We start from the raw sequence: 19,220 nt of genomic DNA, 5'->3' as shown, positions 1-19,220 counted from the left end.
CAGCATTTCTTATGAAATTGTTCATCAAACACACACTTGTTCCCCTTTTCCCTCACCTCTTCCCCTTTGTTCCCCATACACAGAGAAAATATTGCCAAAAAGGAGCCAAACAGGAGTCTTGAGTGGCTTGAGTTTGGTGTAGTTTAATTTCAGTCAGAGATTCAAAATGGTATCTTGTCACGGACAAGCCTTGGTGTTATCAAGCACAGTGTAAAACATCTGTGGGCTTTCTTGTAGCCTCCATGCAACATCTTGGAGTGTTAGGATATGTCTACACAGCAGTTAGACGCCCATGGCTGCCCTGTGCCAGCCGACTTGGGCTCAGGGTGCAGGGCTGTTTCATTGCTGTGTAGACTTACAGATCGGGGTGGAGCCTGGGCTCTTGCACCCTGTGAGGAGGAAGGGTCCCAGAGCCTGGGCTCCAGCCCAAGACTGGAAGGCCGCACAGCAATGAAACACCCCTGCAGCCCGAACCCCACGAGCCCAAGTCTGCTGGCACAGGCCAGCCACTGGTGTCTAGTTGCTGTGTAGACCTATCATTAAAGGCTCTGTCAAATGAGTGGGTAATGTCTGTTTGTGGGCACTTGTTACCAGGGGGATTTGATAGGGTTTGAGTAGCTGGGATGATTAGTGTACCTCTCACTGGTAGGGGTTTGAAGACTTTCAGAGCGTACAAAACTCAAAGGGGAGGCGTTAGTAGAGAGTCATCTGGTCCCCACATTAGTCTTGCAAGGTGGAAGTAATTGTTTCAGGCCAACAAACTGTGGAGGTCTTGGAGAAATACTGGGAGTAGGAGGAAAGTGATGCTGAACAGAGGGCCTGCACAAGGCATATATATATATACAAGTTACTGTGATCACAGTCCTCAAACTAAATCTCAAATGATATATATATCATTTGAGATTTAGTTTGAGGACTGTGATCACAGTAACTTCTTAGCTCACGTTCGAAAGTTAAACAGGTAGTTTTATAAGGAAGTAAAATCAGAGAAAGCTGTACAAAATAATTCAGGAAGCCTTGACTCTTTCTCAGAACAGTCAGGAGAACATGGTTTTTTTGTGTGTGTTTGTTTTTTAGGAGTGTCCTTGGAAAATTTTCCACTGTGCAAGGAGTTGTTGATTCCTCCTGGGACACAAAACTATATGGTCCGAATGCGATTGTATGATGTCAACAAGCGACAACTAAACCTAACCATAAGGATTGTATGTCGAGCTGAAGGGTCTCTAAAAATATTCATTTCTGCTCCATATTGGCTAATTAACAAAACAGGTATGTTTAACTTAGCTGTTCATAACTACTACTGACAGTCACTCACCTGGAAATGAGGATGACATTTAGTATTGATTTGTTGTGCAGCCAGGTAAAGCTTTTGAAAACGGATTAAAGGAAATGAAGTTGCAGAAAATAGGCTTCATCAAATAGCAAATATCCATTCTCATTGCGAAGGTCTTGTAAACAATTAAATAACTGAGTTGTTGCAATGAAGATTTTAAAACTTGGTAGTTATGCATTTTTAAATTTAATAAGGTGCCTAAGTTAGAGCCTTGGTTAGGCTCTGTATACATCAAAATAAACTGATAGAGAATTTATGTTTCAAACACTGAAGAACCTTCATCAAGTAAGAGAAGCCGAAAGCAATAATTGTCTTGTGATAGTGCCATCTTGGCCAATTTACAAGGGTATGGAGAAGAGAACTCTAGAGCTGAAAGCATCAGACTCTGCCGCTTGAACTAAAAAGCCAGGCTGTGTAGCTTGGACTTGTAACAATCTCATATCCTGTGTGGATCAGACACAGAGTGGAATGTGCTGACCAGTGGGTTACATATTACATAAAATTAAATTGTTCTTAAACTTTAAAATTGCTGCTATGGTTCCCATTTTTCACAACTAATAATATAATACCTGGTCCTGAATGAAGTATATTTTTGTTTTAAATTAAATTAAATTAAATTAAAGTTTAATTTATGATTATTTTTGCTTAAAGGGTTACCACTGATCTTCAGACAGGACAATGCAAAGACAGATGCTGCAGGTCAGTTTGAAGAACATGAGCTTGCTAGAAGCCTGAGCCCGCTTCTCTTCTGTTATGCTGACAAAGAACAGGCAAACTTGTAAGTAATGTTGATGGGAAGGAAAAATGCTTACAAAGAATGAAAATTATTATTGAAAGGGTCTGGTGCTGATATTTAAGTATGAATATCCTGTAGGAAAAATCCTTCATTGGCAGGATGATGTGGTAAGGTGTTTAGTATGAGATATTGAAATGAGCTTACTCACTATTTAGACATTTGATACTGAAAACTAACCATTTGGTTGGCTAGTTTTATTTTACATGTAAGAAATCATGCTTCTTTTCCTAACTTGGTAAAGCAAGAAAATCCAAAGTCTCTTTTCCCTGAGGAAATTTACCAGACTGCTCACTCTGATAATGTCATTACTATAACTAAAATAATTTGACTAGCATAAAAAGACATAAAGGCACGTTGTATAAACATCAAACAATTACTCAAAAAGTGTGTTTTTAAAAAAGTCTACCTTCTGTGTTTGAATTTAACAAATTAATTGACTGAACTTGTCAAAAACCAGGGACAGTTTTAAATTATATACATATGTACACACACAAATATATATTTATAAAAATACAAATTTAAATATACTGAAAATATTTAACAGCAAAAAAGGAAAATTGAGGAGTCTTTGTAATTTGTGGTGGCTTATTACTGCTTCAATGACTTAAAGCTCAGTTCTTTGCTGATTTTTCCCACCTATTTTGACTTATTATTGTGAACATATCCATCAGCCTCAAAAACTGCCCCAAACTACCCATTTCATATGAGTTAGCTACTACCTGCAGCAGAACTGCTATGTTTCTGATGCACAAGGGAATGGCAGGATTTTGGAGCCGTTAAACTCCATGACGCATCAGGGTTAATCTCAGCACAGGCTTCCTGCAGTTGTTCTTTGGGAGAATCTGCTGCTACATGGATCCGCTGATCATCGATCCCCATGTATAGTACAGCAGTCTGTCAGGAGATTTCTTAATGGATTGTCCTCTGGAAACATGATTCACTCTTTAATGACCATTCTTAATGATTGTTGAAAATGTATATTGAAAAAAATCAAGACTTATTTAAAGAAAAAAAACAAAAAAAACCAATTCCAGTTTGGTCTCTCCAAGCCTATTTTAATTCCTAGGCCCTTCTGTTGAGATTGTCAGAAAGTTAATGGATACTGCCAATTGTGATTTTTGTGATGTGGTCTGAGAAATAGGACTTCTCTAATATTAAGCTGAACCTAATCTGAGGAAGAAAAACGTGCAATATTTTATTGAGCACATCACAGCTTCTTCAAGTGCTTTGAGTTCTGCTAATGAATAGTGCTATATAAAACCTGGGTAGTTGTGGTGGTGATTATTATTATTGAAAGGAAACCTAGATTTGTTGATTATTAAGAGGTGTAACTGTTCTGCCATGAAAAAAAAATTATAAACAGAAGGTAAAAATACGAAGTTGGTTGCTAATTTTAGGAAAATGTGATTTGAAATTTGTTTATAGTCACATACATATTTTACTTCTAAAAAAAATTACTCAAATCACTGAGCCTCTCCTTGCCTCAGTTTACCCACCTGAAAAATAGTGTTGTTAATGCCTATCTCCTATGGCCATTGAGTTTTCCTTAATGTTTGCAAGATGCTTAAAAAATTTTAGATAAAATATGTAATGTATTATTACTAGGCAAGAGATTTTGCTTGTAGTTTGTAATAGTTTTGTTAGTGAATTCAGTCTGAATACATCTAGGTTCAGCAGAAAAATCACCAAAGTATTGTTCTGATACTTAACCCTTTATTTAGATGAGTAAATCAGCATGTTCTTTCATTATCCATAGTTGTACAATGCGAATTGGGAAAGGAATCCATCCCAAAGGTATGCCTGGCTGGTGTCAGGGATTCTCACTGGATGGAGGCAGCGGTGTCCGAGCCCTTAAAGTGATCCAGCAGGGAAACCGACCTGGCCTGATTTATAACATTGGTATGTAATCGTGGATCAATTTGTTAAATATTACAGAAATGGTGCAGCCACCATTTGCCTCCGTATAACAGTAAGAAATTAATTTTCTTCCTCTACCTCTGCGAACAAACCACACATACATACTCTTGGTCTCTCAAATACTGCAGTGACTATAAAGACGTTTGGGGAGCAAGCTTCCCTGCACTTAATTTCATCTGTAACTTCATTATTCAGTGAAAAGGGACTTCCTAATGTGAATTATGTCAAGATTTTTTTCCGTTGAATTATGCAGTGCTCTTGTGACGGAGACAGATTTAGGCTACTAAACTCATTATACCCATGGCCTAATTGGATATAAAAACAAGTCTCTAACTGGGAAAGGTTAATACAATAAGAAAGTGGTATAATCTGAACACAGGGACCGGGGGTCTGGAATTCTTGGGTTCTAATCCTAACTGTGACATGGATATCTTTTGTGGCCTTGAGCAATAGCTTGAACTTTACCTGAGTTACTCTATCCGTAAAATGATAATACCTACTGTATTTACCTCTCAAGAGTGTTGTAAGAATAAAGAGGGTAAAGTGCTTAAAAATGCTATGTGGTGTTACTTTTCAAAAAAACTCAGCACCCAAACCCAGCAGCTTCCGTTTTTCTTCATAGTCTCTTTTCTGATTACTTCTGATCTAACCTATCTGAAAAAATCCATGTATTTCTTAAAACATTTAAGTATGTGCTTTGTTAGTTAATCTGTAAAAATGAATGGCCAGGTAATCCACTCCAAGTTTTGACCAGTATTTAAACTGCTTACATTTGTCAGAGGAATAAATGAATTTTATAGATATAATCATTCAAATACCAATTTAAAAAAACAGTCTAAAAAAACCCCTGAAGGAAATGCATCCATCTCTCCTTTCCTTCAGCAGTCTAGGGATGCTTTCATAGTACTGAAGAGAAATTCGATTTATCTCTTTCTCTAGGCCTAAGGCTCCTGCTCCATTATTTTAACCTTAGTGGAAATTTTTGTTTTTCTTGATTTTTCTGTAAAGATCACTTCTGACTAGCCTCTTTCTAAACATCACAGTCCCAGCAACTTCATTGTATTCATTTCTGTTAATAGACGTTGCACAGGAACAGGCCAAATCCTACCAAAGAAAGCTCAGCTTCTGACCTTTTGTTAAGAATGTAGAACTAGAGTAACGTCTTCTGGGTCTGATCCTCGGCCCCTGTGGCATATGAGACCGAAATCTCCATTAACACTTCAAGGTTTCTAGTATGAACAGACTGCAGTACTGCTGAAATGCAATCTGAGCGGCCGCATAAACCTTGTTGACACTGTGTGTATAATAGAAAGTAATCCATCTTGATCTGACCCTAACATTTGGGGTGTGTCAGTTTTTCCTTTTCATGAAAAGATGTTTGCCCCACCCTCTGAATAGAGAGGTTTTTCTCTCTGGGGCCATGTTTCAGGTTCAGAACTTCATTTGTTGCAGCGTATGAAGCAAGACAGCACAGGTCATATATTAACAAGGCGGGGCTGTTCAGGAATATTATTTCAGCTAATGGAAAACACAACAGGCTGGTACATTTCCCAAAGTAGTTGTCTTTAAAAGATCATTGAGCAAAACTGTGGTGGTAGTTTTGCATTGCAAATAGCGTATCTTTGAAGTATAAATCTTACATTATTTGGACCTTTTCTCCTGATGCATTGTAGGAATCTTGCTCCAATGTTAACTACTAAGGCATGAGACAAATTACCCATCCCTTGGTGTCAAAACAAGTTGTCACAAATTATAATTGATAGTGTAAATTTACCAGAGTCAGTTTTACACATTTAGTCTAATAAACAGAAGGAGAAAGAAAATAGCTAAAATTTTGGCTTCATTGGACTTTTGGGTCCTTAATACAAAAACAGGCTTTGCCAGTATGTAGGTTTTTTTGCTAGTGTGTTAAAGTGACTTGGAACTTTCATATGATGATGTAGTTAACCTTATATATGTGTGCTGTCAAATTGGGTGAGAGAATATAGATTAAATTAGTCCATATTTCAAATGTTTAGTACATTATTTGCTTGCATCAGGTTTGTTGATTTTAGCCTAAGGAACTGCACCACTGGCTAGGTTTTCTGATTCAGTGTACATGAAGGATTTTCAGAGAAGCATGTTAGCACATGCTGCTATTGATAGTGATAGAAGCTGAAATCCTAAGGAAAATAAAGGAAGCAAAAGTTCTTAGTTTTTGGAGGTGTAGCGGAAAAGAACTGAATAAAGTATTATTGAAAAGAAGTTCCATAGGAATACTTGAATTATTTGGAATCGCAACTATAGTAATTCAAATGTGCTCTCCAAGCAATGACAGTGTGAGTTATCTGAGCTATTTTTTATTTTGTATTTCCTCAGTGCGCTTTGAGTTTCTGTGAACTCTGTTTGCAAACTGTCCTTTCAGGCTTCCTATGTTTACATATTTACACTTTTATATAGTAGTTTTCAAAGCACCATTTTGACTCCCGCTACAGGCACTGTTGCATACTTCCTGAATTTCTTTTGAATGTCTCCACTGTAGCTTCTACACCATATACTGCCTGGGTGTTTTTCATGTTGGGTATTTATAGGTGCTTTTGTTTCCAAACCTCTCTTTTGTCTCCTTTTTTTTTCTTTTCGTTTTACTCCATGTCTGTTTCCAGGGTGTTTCTCCTTTCTCGTGTTGTTCATATAATTTTTCACTTTTACCTAAAGGCATTTTTACCTTCTGGAATCAGGGGGGAGGAATATTGGATGGAAGAGAAGAGCCACTAAAGCAGCTGTTTGAAAGAAAAGTTCATTGTGGGGGGGGGGGAGATGGACAGATAATTCACTAAAGGCAGGGAGGCCCAAAGGGTGATAGAACTCAGTAATCAGCAATTTGGATATAATGCTTCGTTTTTGGTGCCTAAGGGTCAAGCAACCCACTGAATTTTATGGGATGAAAATTTTATTTTGGCAATTTGTTGTTAGGCTCTGCCTTGACTCACTGTCTTTCACCCAGATCCTTTAATGCCTTGTTTAAACATGATTCTGGCTCACCGAGTTTGAACTGCAGTGTAGTCCTATTTTACCAATCTCTAAGAAATTGCTGCAGAGCAACCTAGGTAAGCCAGTAAAAGGAATGGGAGAGCATGACTACTTACTTCTTGTCAGTGCCCCAAGGACACAATTATTCCTCCTTCTTCAGAACTCTACCATTCATTGAAACCTCAGGCTGAATTTTCACAATGAAGTGCTTTTCCCCCAAAGTGTTTTGAGGAACTTCTGGGGTGTTCAGTAGTATTTGTATTTGCCTATCCGTGTTCATGTACCTGGTTTTCATGATTTGAGGAGCTCTTGGTGACTTACTTCACACCCCTAAGGCTCCAACTGAAAGTGGTTTGGACCGTTCTTTTGAAGAGGAAAATAAACATAACTTCTGAAAAGGACCCCAAGCTATTCTTGTGCCATCTATAATGCTGACAAGACTAAACTACTACATTCCACTTTATAGACAATAAAAAAGTATAGCAGATGGCATTATATAAACCAGATTTTGTTTACTATTTCTGTTCAAAATATGTGCAAGCTGTAGAACATATGCATTGCATCGGAGAAACATTATTTTTAAAGTTTACATTTCTTATACTAAATATTTTTTTCAGACAGTAGATATTTTTATTTTTAACAGACTATTTCTTCTCATTAGGTATTGATGTTAAGAAGGGCAGAGGTCGTTATATTGACACTTGCATGGTAACATTTGCACCCCGTTACCTATTAGATAATAAATCATCACACAAGCTTGCCTTTGCTCAACGGGAATTTGCCAGAGGTCAGGTAAGACTACTTTTCTACTAGCAAATATTTCATATTTTTTAATAGCATAAACATATTTCATAGAAGATTATCTTTAAAGGAGGGGAAGTGTAATTATCATAAGGTAAAATCCCAATAGTGTTGATTCTGCCGTTCTGAATTATATATATCTGAGTTTCTTGTCAGGCTGTTGGATCAGACCTTGAAAAATGAGCTCCTATATAATTTGTATGCACATTAAAGATCCTGTGATTCTTTTTAAAGAAGTAGGGGTTTGTATGTGTGCCCTTTCCAAAATATCCCCTCCCCCTACCATTGTGAAAGACATTCTGTGACAGTAGGTTCTGGTCCCCTCCATTCAAGAAGTGATGCCATTGCAGTGTTGCTATATATATATATATAATATAAAATAAATAAATAAATTTATTTGGAGATGCTTCAGGATGAAAGTTGGTGTGAAAATATAAACTACTATTAATACTTTGTTATGAGAATATATTTTCCTATGTATCTAATTGCTATAATTCATTTCATGAAAAAATTGCTTCATTCAAATTTCACGGTCTGTACAGATTGTTTGTAGTGTATTGTTTTTAAGGTGGTGGTGATATTACTGCCTGTCTTTCTGTTATTAGGGTACCTCAAATCCTGATGGCTATATCTCCACTCTTCCTGGTTCCAGCGTTGTGTTTCACTGGCCACGTAATGATTATGATCAATTATTATGTGTACGGCTAATGGATGTTCCAAACTGTGTTTGGTCTGGGGGTTTTGAAGTCAACAAAAATAGCTCTTTCCATATCAATATGAGGTAGTTACTGTACATGGATGATATATATTTAAAGTTGTCTTCTGTGTCTGATAAAGAAGCAAATGTCTAAACTTGGGACTACAATAACAAGTCACATGTCTGCTTCACTTGTGTTTGACCTGTTTTTCGTTGGTTTAATGTGAAAAGCAGATACTTAACAATCCACCAGTCAGAAAGTATCTTAAGTAAAAGAGCTGTGAATGCTTGTGTACATTTGCTATTTGTTGGGAAATAGACTACATGGGGTGTGTGTGTGTGTGTGTGTGTATGTGTGAAATGTACTACAGTGTTAAAGTCCAAGGATTTTATCAACATGGAGATGATTCAGCTTACACGTATCCTGGTGATGAGCACAATTTAACAATCCAAACAGAATTGCATAAGAGAAATAATGAATGATTGCACTTACCTTGGGGAAGTCCTGCCCAAGCAAGTTGTTTAGCTGGAGGATTAGATTACGTTATTTTTCTACTGTACCTTTTTAAATATATGCCTAAGCTTTTCCAGTAATTGTTTGACTAATTGATGCAGCATTGGTTACACAATGCTGACCTAGATACTAGTTTATAGCTCCAGTTTATAAATGCTTTAAATGTTTTGTGGTGCTTTGTTAATGTTCTGCAGAGACACTCTCGGAAAATGTTACTTTTTACGAGTTGAAATTACCCTTCGAGGAGCCACGTACCGCATCTCATTTGGTGACACTGATCAGTTACCTCCTCCTTTTCGCATAGACAATTTTTCCAAGGTAAAGAGCTATAGATCCATTGAAAAGTAAAAACAATTTTAATTGTGTGTACTTGATGTATTCTCAACTATTCTGTAAAAGAGCTGCACCAGTTTGCCCAGTGAAGTGATCGGAAAGTTCACATAGTGAGAAGCATTTGTATATTTCAGCATTAAAATCTTTAGTTTTCAGAACAAGTTTGTGTTACTGAGCTTCTTACTAGAAAGCATCATTTTAACTGAATTATTATTAATTATTTATTATAATCTATACATGAAAAACACACACGTGTTTTTCATGTATAGATCTCAAAGCTCTTTTACAAAGGGGGGTCGGTATCGTTACCCTCACAGGTGGGGAAACTGAGGTGTAGATGATTTATAACTTGTTCTGTCATACAGCACATTAACAGCATAGCTGGGAATACAGTCCATGCCTCCTGATTCTCAGTCCTACACCCTATCCACTGGAGATGCCTAAAATGAGGCATTATTTAAATTCCATGCCAGCAATTGTAAAAACAAGTTCTACCTTACTTTTATCCTACAAGGAAGTATGTCTTGTGTTTAGAATAGGAGACTGAGATTCAGGGCTACCCAGTTCTATTTCAGGCTTTGATGCTGAATTGTTGTATGACCCTGGGCAAGTCATCTAACTTAGCTAGACCTCAGTTTGCTTATATATAAAATAATATCTCCCAGAGGATCGAAGGCATTGGGAGCTTTGGATGAAAGATATTCTATAAGTGCAAAGTATATTAACATTCATCATCAGACAAACTTTAATATTGAAACTTGTATGAAGAAATAAAATTTCTTAAACCATAAGAAGGAAGCAAAAATTGAAATGATGTGGAATAAATTTTAGTCAATTCAGGGAAATAACATAGGACATATAGAATGCAACTGACATGCTGAAAAACTACAAAATCACAACCCTTAACTACACTGGCAACAGCAGCTGACTCCTGAATCCCTTACACCTACCATTTTCTAAAGTCTTCTTTCATTATTATAGGTCCCAGTTGTTTTTACTCAACATGGTGTTGCAGAGCCCAGACTCTGCACTGAAGTGAAGCCAATGACTTCTTTGGATTATGCATGGGATGAACCCATCCTACCACCTTTTATCATGCTGACAGTTAAAGGGGCAGGCTCCTCAGAAATTACCTGCAGCATGAATGACTTTCAAGACGGCAAACAGCTTTATTATGAAAATTTCATTTATATTGCTGCTACGTATACTTTCTCAGGGTAACTCTTTTTCATATTGTATTGAAAATAGCCTTTAAAAGCAAATGATGAATATTCAGCCATCAATTAGAGCTATTCTTTTTAAAAACGGTTGCTGTTACACAGTGCTTATCTGTGTAAGGATTTCACGTATTGAGAAACTTATGCTGGCTACAGGGTCAGCAAGAGGAGCCTATTAGTTAGACTGGGAGTCAGGATTCCAGTGTTGTATTTCTTGTTCTAAATTTGGTAATATGATGCTTATCTCACATGGTCTTGTGATACTTAATTTTTGTACGTATTGCCAAACAAATTAATACTTACGGCACATAAATTTAAAGAGTAGCTGGTGTACTGCATGAAGTACTGCTCCTTACATGATTGAATTTTTCTTACGGAATGAATCTCTACTTTGAATTAGTACTGGTCTTTCAGTTCTGTTCACCTCAAGCTGTCATTAATATTAGAGCATTGAGTCTTTTCTGGTATTGCAAAGACAGAGTTAGAGTACTATCAGCCATGGAAGCAGCAGTGGAAGAAAGAAAGATCTGGTTCCATATCAGATTAGATCATGGTGGAAAACATGGGTGGGAGGTAGGTTAGTAATGGTCTCCATTGGAAGATGGAAGTGGGGAACTGATTTCTGAGAAAAGTGAGATGAGGACCTGGTGTCTTCAGCTGGGATATCTGCTCTTTGTGATGTCTCCAGTTGAAATGAGTATCACTGAATATCTCAAATAGAGGGGAATTGATCTTTGAGTGAGGCCTTCTTATAACATCTTTGTTACTATAGATTATAGTGGAAGATGTCACTTCATGTATATGTTGCTTATCATGACTGAGCCAAGATTAGTTAAAATGTGAACTAAATATTAAATGGACTTCAAGGTGTTCACATGTACAAAGCACATTGTCCACCAGTTCTTCTAGATATGATTTCTTTTGATCAGTATCTCCTCTGTCTGTCTAATTGTTGAAAGATGAAGAGTTTAGCATTATTCATTTCCTGTAGTGTCCCCTTGGGGATTTAACTTACTGCATCCACAGTTACCCCAATATCTGCCATCCAAGGGAATGAACAATCGGGACGTGTATCCAAAACTTGACGTTACCCATGGTGGTTCAGAGCACTGCCACAGGGCAACTATTGCTTGTAACTTACTAGTTGCTTTTCAGTCCAGATACGCCAGTGTAACTGAGTTATAGAACACTGAAGATCGCTTTTGATGAAAATATTGATTCTGCCCTACCATTATTGATGTAAGCAATGAAAGCATTAATCTGTCTGTCAAATTGAACTCTGAGTTGGATATTTAGCCTCCCATTACTAATTCCAGACTCAACACTTTTAATAATGTGAATGCCATATGCTTATGGTTTACCCTAGTGATTCCAAAAATGAGAGGAAATACTGTAATGGGTAACCTGACTTAAATTTGCATAATGTGTAGTGAAGGACAAGCATAAGTTGTCCTGTTAATAGTTAGGTATGTTCTGACTCAGTATTCAGAAGAGACAGAAAGTTTGTATAGGAATGTATCTGAATGCATGTTGGATTTTCTCGCAATTCTAGTTCGCAAGAGGGAACTGGAAGGCCAGTTGCTTCAAATAAAGATGTTGCTTATGCAGAGCTTGTCCTGGATGTTTCTCCAAAGACACAGAGAGTCATACTCAAGAAAAAGGTACGAGATTCAGAAAACAGTATTTCGCTAGGGATGTTGTTGCTGTATGATTCTAGTAGCAGAGACACTTTATAACCCTGCTTTAAACATTACCCAATTATAGTTTTTTAATTGTGTATTTAGTATTACAAGATATTTTATATTCTGTTAAAGAAGAATGCAACGTCCATAATATAATAGACTGACGATAAAAGAGTGATATGGGGTAAGTGCTGAAGGGAGTTGGGAGAAGGAAACAGAGGAAATGGGGTGTTTCAGGTTTGGATTTGTAAAGGTTAATAGCCTCTGTAAGATGGAGAACAGAGAGAATCTGTTATAGGCAAAAGAAGTCATTAAAGATCCTTTCATTATGATAGTAATAATACTTAACACTTTTATAGCACTTTTTAATTATTTAATAGTGAAGAAGGAAGAGATCAGAGTAGCTCAGACCGAGCAGAATAAAAGATACCACTGGAGGGGGGAGAGGGGTGTAGTGTGTGGTAGGTCCAGAGAGGGAGTGGAGCCAAAGCTGTTGAAAGATTTGAAAATGGTTGGTTGATATGAAGTTTGTATTCATTGGGAGAAGGGAATTGATACAGGTCAATAAAGATCACTAAGTGAGGTGATCACGCTTATACACTGTAGGAATGATAGTCTGGACAGGAGGTGGTTGGATGCCAACAATACAGTAGTTGCAGTGGTCCAATGAGGAGTTTAAGGGAAAAGATTGCAGACTGATAGATCAAAAGAAGAATGAAGTGGATAGTAACAAATTTGGATATGGATCTTGCAGATATTTTTGCTCTGAGAAAAGCATAGAAGAGCAGAGGTTTGTGGAAAGCCAGGTATGGAAATTAAGGGAGTGAACAGGAGAGGAAAAAATGGTGAGAATATTTGAGGAAAAGAAACTAGAAACCTTCTGTTGAAGAAAGTTCAAGTACCTTCATGCACTTATGAGGGAGAGATATGAAGGTCAGAGATAAAGAGAAGGGAGTAATCAGAATAAAAGTAGTAAGAAACATTAAATTTAGAGATGAGATGCCTCTAGGGTTATAGTGAAGTGTAAAGGACCAAGAGAGAAGTTAGAGGTGGTGATGAAGTTGCAGACAAGAAGTCCTTTTGTTGTACAAGAAGATGGCAATGTAAATAAGCCAATTATTTCCTAACAAAACTTTAAGAAATGAAGAAATGTATGTAAATAGAAGCATTATTGAACAGTATTGTTTATGTAGCCTAATAGCCTCAGATTTACCAATGTGTGGGATTTATGCACATTTGATTTTGATAATTGCAGTAGACTTTAATATGTACTATTAGCACCTAATTTTAAATCAGGGCTGTGAACATGGATATGTAAAAGTCATTCCAAACACCATCACTTAACGAATTCAGTAATTAAATATAAATATATATTATTTGCTCTGCATTATTTATGATCAACTTAATCTTTTATGCATATGCTACAGGAACCAGGGAAGCGATCCCAACTTTGGAGAATGACTGGCACCGGCATGCTTTGCCATGAAGGTTCCTCAGTTCCTCATAACCCCAATAAGCCTTCTTCGCCTCGATCTGTTGAGTCCTCCATGATTTTAGATATTGCCGGCCTGGCTGCAGTCACAGATAACAGGTTCTCTGGATAGGATTTCTATTTAATTGTTATAGATTTAAAAATAAAAAAAGACTACACTGTAAAAAGTTACAAAAGTTAAATAGTCTAAGATGTTTAAAATACCCACATTAGATTATTGGATGGCTTGAGGGATCAGTAATTTTATTCATAGCCTGTCATTGCTATATCACCAGTTTGAATCCAGCCGGAGCTGGTAAAACCCAGAAGTTACCATCTCGTAAGTGTTTTGTCACAGAACAATTCCTTGAGAACGAGTGTCCACATCACCAAAACTACCACCACCACAAGTGGCACTGACTGGCTGCCCTTGAGCAGCAGAAAGGCTAAATATTAAAAGGGCACATAGATTGAATTATCCCACCCCACTCCCAAAATTGCTTGGGCTATCTGTCCCTTTGGATAAATAGAGTACTTCATTCTTAAAGACTGTCAACCTTACTGAAGCACTAAATACTATTTGTCTTCATATGTGTATTATAACTCTTTTGTGTTTCATGCATATTGTTGGTTACCTTTGCCCTTAAACAAATGGACAGTTAATGCAACGCAGCAGGAGCAAATTGAAATAACACTTTTAAGAGCTATGGGTGAGGAAGCCAGGGTAGAACAAAATAGGGATGCATGGCTAATTAAAAACTCCCCAACAATGGAATCTGAAAGTAGAAATTTTTGGTCTGTCACTTGTTTTTTTCAGGTATGAGCCCCTGATGCTGAGAAAACCAGATCGACGGCGCAGTACTACTCAGACGTGGAGTTTTCGAGATGGCAATTTAACCTGTGGTATGCATGGCCTCGTTGTACAGGTCAGTATTAATTATTCTACATCTAACTTCTTTTGACAGCTGGCTGAGGTGATTGGTGTCCAAATCAGATGGGCTAGTGCTTTTACAAGCTTTGTTTAAAAGACCAAACCTTGAAAGAGGTGGGGGGAAAAACCCAAAGATTCCAGTAGCAATTCACATGATGTAAATTTAAGAAACACCTTTAATTGTCTTCACATGTTGTTATTGGTAAAAATTCATTAAACATGAGGCACCCTATCTTTGTGGATTTTCAAATAATGAATTGGAAAACTGGAACCAGAGTTTTCAGTCTTGGGTACCACAGTTAGGCACTTAAATCCACTAAAAGTTAATATAAGCCAGAATTGCTCATCACTGCTAAAATAGGGTTTTAGGTGTCTAACTTAAGGCATGCAAATCTGAAAATTTTGGCCTAAGGGCCTGATTTTCAGAGATGCAGAGTACCTACAACTCACTCATGTCAATTGGAGTTGTGCTCACACTTCTGACAATCAGGACATATAACTTTCCTACCTCAGCCTTGTTTCCAGTCATGCATGCTTTATTAAGTTCTGTATGGCACTTGTACATGTACTTTTCAAACAACTAACACGTACATTTGCATCTGATAAATTCTGATACCTGCATGCAGGGTACATGCTCAGAAATGTGAGACGTTGTTTTGAAATTCTGGCCCTGAAAGTTAAAGGATGTTGATATTTATGATCCCTGTTGTAGCTGTTACTATGTGTTTTGTATCTTTCTGTTTTACTCATATTTATCTGTATCTTGTTTACAAAGTTTTTAGAAGGTATATTCTGTGTACGTATACTACCTCTTGCAGTAGAAAACAATTTTTGTGATAAATATGATTGTGCGAAGTTGATATTTTATAATAAAATGATGTTCAAAGACAATGTGTTGTGCAAGCTATACCAATAGAAATCAATCCTGCTTTAGTGTAAAGAGGGAGTATGATATTTGCTATGTGAGCCCTTTGATCAAAGACTGACTGTTACATTATGCATCTGGAATGGATTTGTAAGTTACAGGATAATAGCATCACTATTCAGAATTCCGTGTTAAAGGGACACTGTCAAGATTTGGGAGCCCTATATTTGACCTGACTTTTTTTTTCTTGTTTCTAAATTCCATGTAATTTTTATGTGCTGTTTTTTCCAAAACAATTGCTTCAGTTATGTTTGTTCATTCAAAACAAAACACCAGCATCTCTGCCATGCTGATGACTAATCCTAGAATAACAAAACAGCATGTGCAGGCAATGGAGGAGGAAATATTCCGTCAAGATCCAGTTTCAAGCTTGAGATAAATCTCTTTTGTTACAAGCAGAGAGGATAAAAATTATGGAATTTATTATTAATGTGTTTCACAATGGCCTTTTAAGACTATCTGCAGTTCTGTTCTGATGAAGCTTATGTGAATGCTATGCTTGTAAAAGGTGCGAGATTGAGAATCTTGGAGATTGAAGTCCTCTATTTCTAGGGGGGAGAGAGAGAGAGAAAGGACAGCAGCGGTGAAACACTCCCACGTTTCCCCTGCCAATGTGTTTCAATCCTGATTTTAAGAGATTTTTCTTGAGATGAAAGTGTAATTCAGTCTTGGTGTTCATTCACTTCTTAACCTCTCGGCTGAGACCCCCAACAAGAATGCCAGTCTGTGTCAATCTGATGTTTTTCTGATGTGGATACGTCTCCTTTGGGAGCTAGACTGAGAGCATCAAATTGATTTCACTTTGGCCATCAAGCAGTTTGTGATAGATTAATAGTGGCTGAAATTTATCTTTCATAGGAAGGCTCTACAGACCATAGTCAGTCCCCTTTGCCATCCATTTTCCCTGCACTTTCCTTATAAACCAAACTTGGGTAGCAAAATTTTAATTGTGTTGAAACTTGTGCAAGTTTGCAATCCAAGAGAACATATTCAAAACCATTTTTTAAACAGGAGAAATCTTGTTTTAAAACCATATGAATTAACCCTGTGTTAACAGGTTTCTGGACTTTCTTGTTTTTATGACTCCACTGACTTTGTTTAATAACTAAAAAAAAATTTAGCAAGCAGTTAATCCTCAATATGGTCTAATTACTTTTTTGGCTTCTTGAGGGGAAAAAATACATACAATCTGTCAAGATACTAAATTGCAAAATGTTATTTCCACAATGTTATATTGGCTTTCCCTTTGCACTATGGCATGCTTGTAATATATACATGCAAGTTGTATACATCCTACATGTGGTGTATTTATGCAGTACATTGGAATTGCTTTGATGTAACATCTGTGTATACTGTGGAAACTGAGAAGCTAGGACATTCCTCTTCTAGTGGACAATCCAACCTTAGCTGCATATTGGTGGTGGTAGCGTGTTCCTCTGTTGTCAGTTTGAAGCAACCAAAGAAATAGAGGTTCCACTATTAAGGACTTAACTCTTAGTGATGTCAGTCTCTTTTTAACAAGTGAAAGCCACAGTGTATTTGACTTAACTCTGGATCTATTATAAAAGATTAGAAAACAGATGCAAGAAATTTTCTGTCGCTCTGCAGAATACCTTTTAAGAAGAACTTTCATTCACTTTGAGCAGGGCTTTGATCCTGTTCTCAGTTCTGAAGATGCAAGGGGAATGTTTAATCATGGACCCAGACTATATTTTTTAACCATGCAAATTGCTGAAGTTCACTTACCAGAAACTTTAGTAACATAAAATACAACTTCTGTTGCAGCCGTCATCTTTTATACCTGTGCTGTCTGAATAGTACAGTTGGCCTAACTGCCCATCTGCTCAAATCAGTTGTGGATTCTGTTCTCCAGCTGCATAGAGAGAGAGAGAGAGAAAAATTTAAATACATTTTCAGTTGCTTGAAATAGCTTGAGCTATAAAAGAGAAGTGATTTTGAAATACATTTTAAAATTATTGTATTCACACACCATTATCTGTGCCCTTCTGTACCATTTCAGTATTTCTACTTTATGCTTTTAATTTTTTTTTCCTAGGCAAAAGGAGGAATATCAGGTTTGTTTGATGGGGCTGAAGTGGTTCTTGGTCCTGATATGTCTCTAGAGCTTTTGGGGCCCATTCCACCTGAACAGCAGTTTATAAACCAGAAGATGAGGCCTGGGTCAGGAGTCTTGGCAGTCAGAGTTGTCCCAGATGGGCCTACTCGAGTTCTTCAGGTGAAAGTTATTCATAAATTCTGGACACAGTGTCATCATTAATTTTTATTCTGATGTTTCTATAATGTATGGAATATTTTTGATATAACAATTCAGCTGTAAATTCTTCTGCAAAAGAAAGGTAGAGGAGCATAGTATTAATTTGTAATAACGAAGGGGAAAAATCTCATGTGATATAGGATTAGTTTCAGATTTGATCAGAAATGTTGCCATTGTATTTTTTAGTTTAACGCTTATGTCCTACCATATATAGATAGCGTCTCCTTGATTTCTCTTCTTGTACATAAATAAGAAGTAGTTCATTTTGTTTTAGGTAACCGATTTTAACCAACGTAGAAATGATCGTTTATCGTGTGAAGGAGGTGAACTTCCAGTTACAGAACAAGATCTGCGCAAGTTAAAAAATCCAGACACGGATCAGGAATTGGAAGTAAGATAATAAAACTGATAGGCCTTCATTTTTTACCATGAAGGAGGCATGTGTACAATATTGTTTTTTATAAATCTTTCTCACTTTTCAGACCTCTTACTCCGTTGGTTTTGCCATGTCACAACCCCAAACTCTAAACTGAATTTCAGCAGTGAAAGTAGCAGGTCATTCAGCTTGTCACACAAGTTTGCTGTATAGTTTAGGACCTCTATATGTATTTGAAGACTTGGCTAGCAATGAGTATATTTTTAAAACAGTTAAATAAATGAACTGGCCAACTGTGTGTGTGTGTGTGTGTGTGTGTGTGTGTGTGGCATCTAGAATTTTTTTAAATTGTTTTTATGTTTTCAGGTGCTAGTGAAATTAGAAGGTGGAATAGGATTATCTTTAGTTAACAAAGTCCCTGAAGAGCTGGTATTTGCAAGCCTCACTGGAATTAATGTTCACTACACACAGTTATCAACCAGTCAGGTGCTTGAGCTCAGTATACAGGATGTACAGGTAACTATTTTTGGAACAAATTTGTGCATTTATTTTCCTAATTTATGTAAGGATGCAATGGATGTTTGTGTGTCCATATGTAATAAAGTAGTGATTTGTTGTGCAGTTTACAGTGCTTAGGGACAGGTGATGTATTTCAGATGAAACAATAAAAACCCAGGTCTGGTCTGCAGCATATCAACATTAAAGGTGTCATAGTCACCTTCTTATAAGAGCAGAATTTTGCTCTAATATCGTGGTCAAAATGTCTGTTCACTACCCTAAATCAATCAGGTAAAACATTAAGATTCAGTCTATTCTTTCCTCTTTTTGTTTGATCGCAGATCCAGAGGTAATGTTTTGCACCTGTGCTTTTTCATTGTCCTCTGTCATATACCAGTAGTTGAAACACTAATCTATTTATTGCTTTAGTCTTTCCAATCCTTTT

At 37.0% G+C, this 19,220-nt stretch overlaps 1 protein-coding gene across 6 annotated transcripts in view; it reads left to right on the top strand.

The window, feature by feature from the left end:
* The window catches only part of VPS13D (vacuolar protein sorting 13 homolog D), a 184,441-nt gene that overhangs the window by 75,107 nt on the left and 90,114 nt on the right, over positions 1-19,220 (top strand). For all 6 annotated transcript variants that reach the window (XM_054009135.1, XM_054009133.1, XM_054009132.1 and 3 more), the window contains 13 exons: positions 1,078-1,269; positions 1,985-2,111; positions 3,886-4,028; positions 7,717-7,847; positions 8,462-8,637; positions 9,262-9,385; positions 10,382-10,617; positions 12,170-12,278; positions 13,727-13,890; positions 14,588-14,696; positions 17,683-17,862; positions 18,176-18,292; positions 18,644-18,793. In XM_054009135.1, coding sequence (XP_053865110.1) covers positions 1,078-1,269; positions 1,985-2,111; positions 3,886-4,028; positions 7,717-7,847; positions 8,462-8,637; positions 9,262-9,385; positions 10,382-10,617; positions 12,170-12,278; positions 13,727-13,890; positions 14,588-14,696; positions 17,683-17,862; positions 18,176-18,292; positions 18,644-18,793 — 1,958 coding nt within the window. The remainder of the gene's footprint in view (positions 1-1,077; positions 1,270-1,984; positions 2,112-3,885; positions 4,029-7,716; positions 7,848-8,461; positions 8,638-9,261; positions 9,386-10,381; positions 10,618-12,169; positions 12,279-13,726; positions 13,891-14,587; positions 14,697-17,682; positions 17,863-18,175; positions 18,293-18,643; positions 18,794-19,220) is intronic.

The sequence above is a fragment of the Malaclemys terrapin genome, chromosome 19 (genome assembly GCF_027887155.1).
Source record: "Malaclemys terrapin pileata isolate rMalTer1 chromosome 19, rMalTer1.hap1, whole genome shotgun sequence".
Lineage (NCBI taxonomy): Eukaryota > Metazoa > Chordata > Testudines > Emydidae > Malaclemys > Malaclemys terrapin.
Note: the sequence above shows the minus strand (reverse complement) of the source record. Positions and strands in the feature narration are given on the sequence as shown.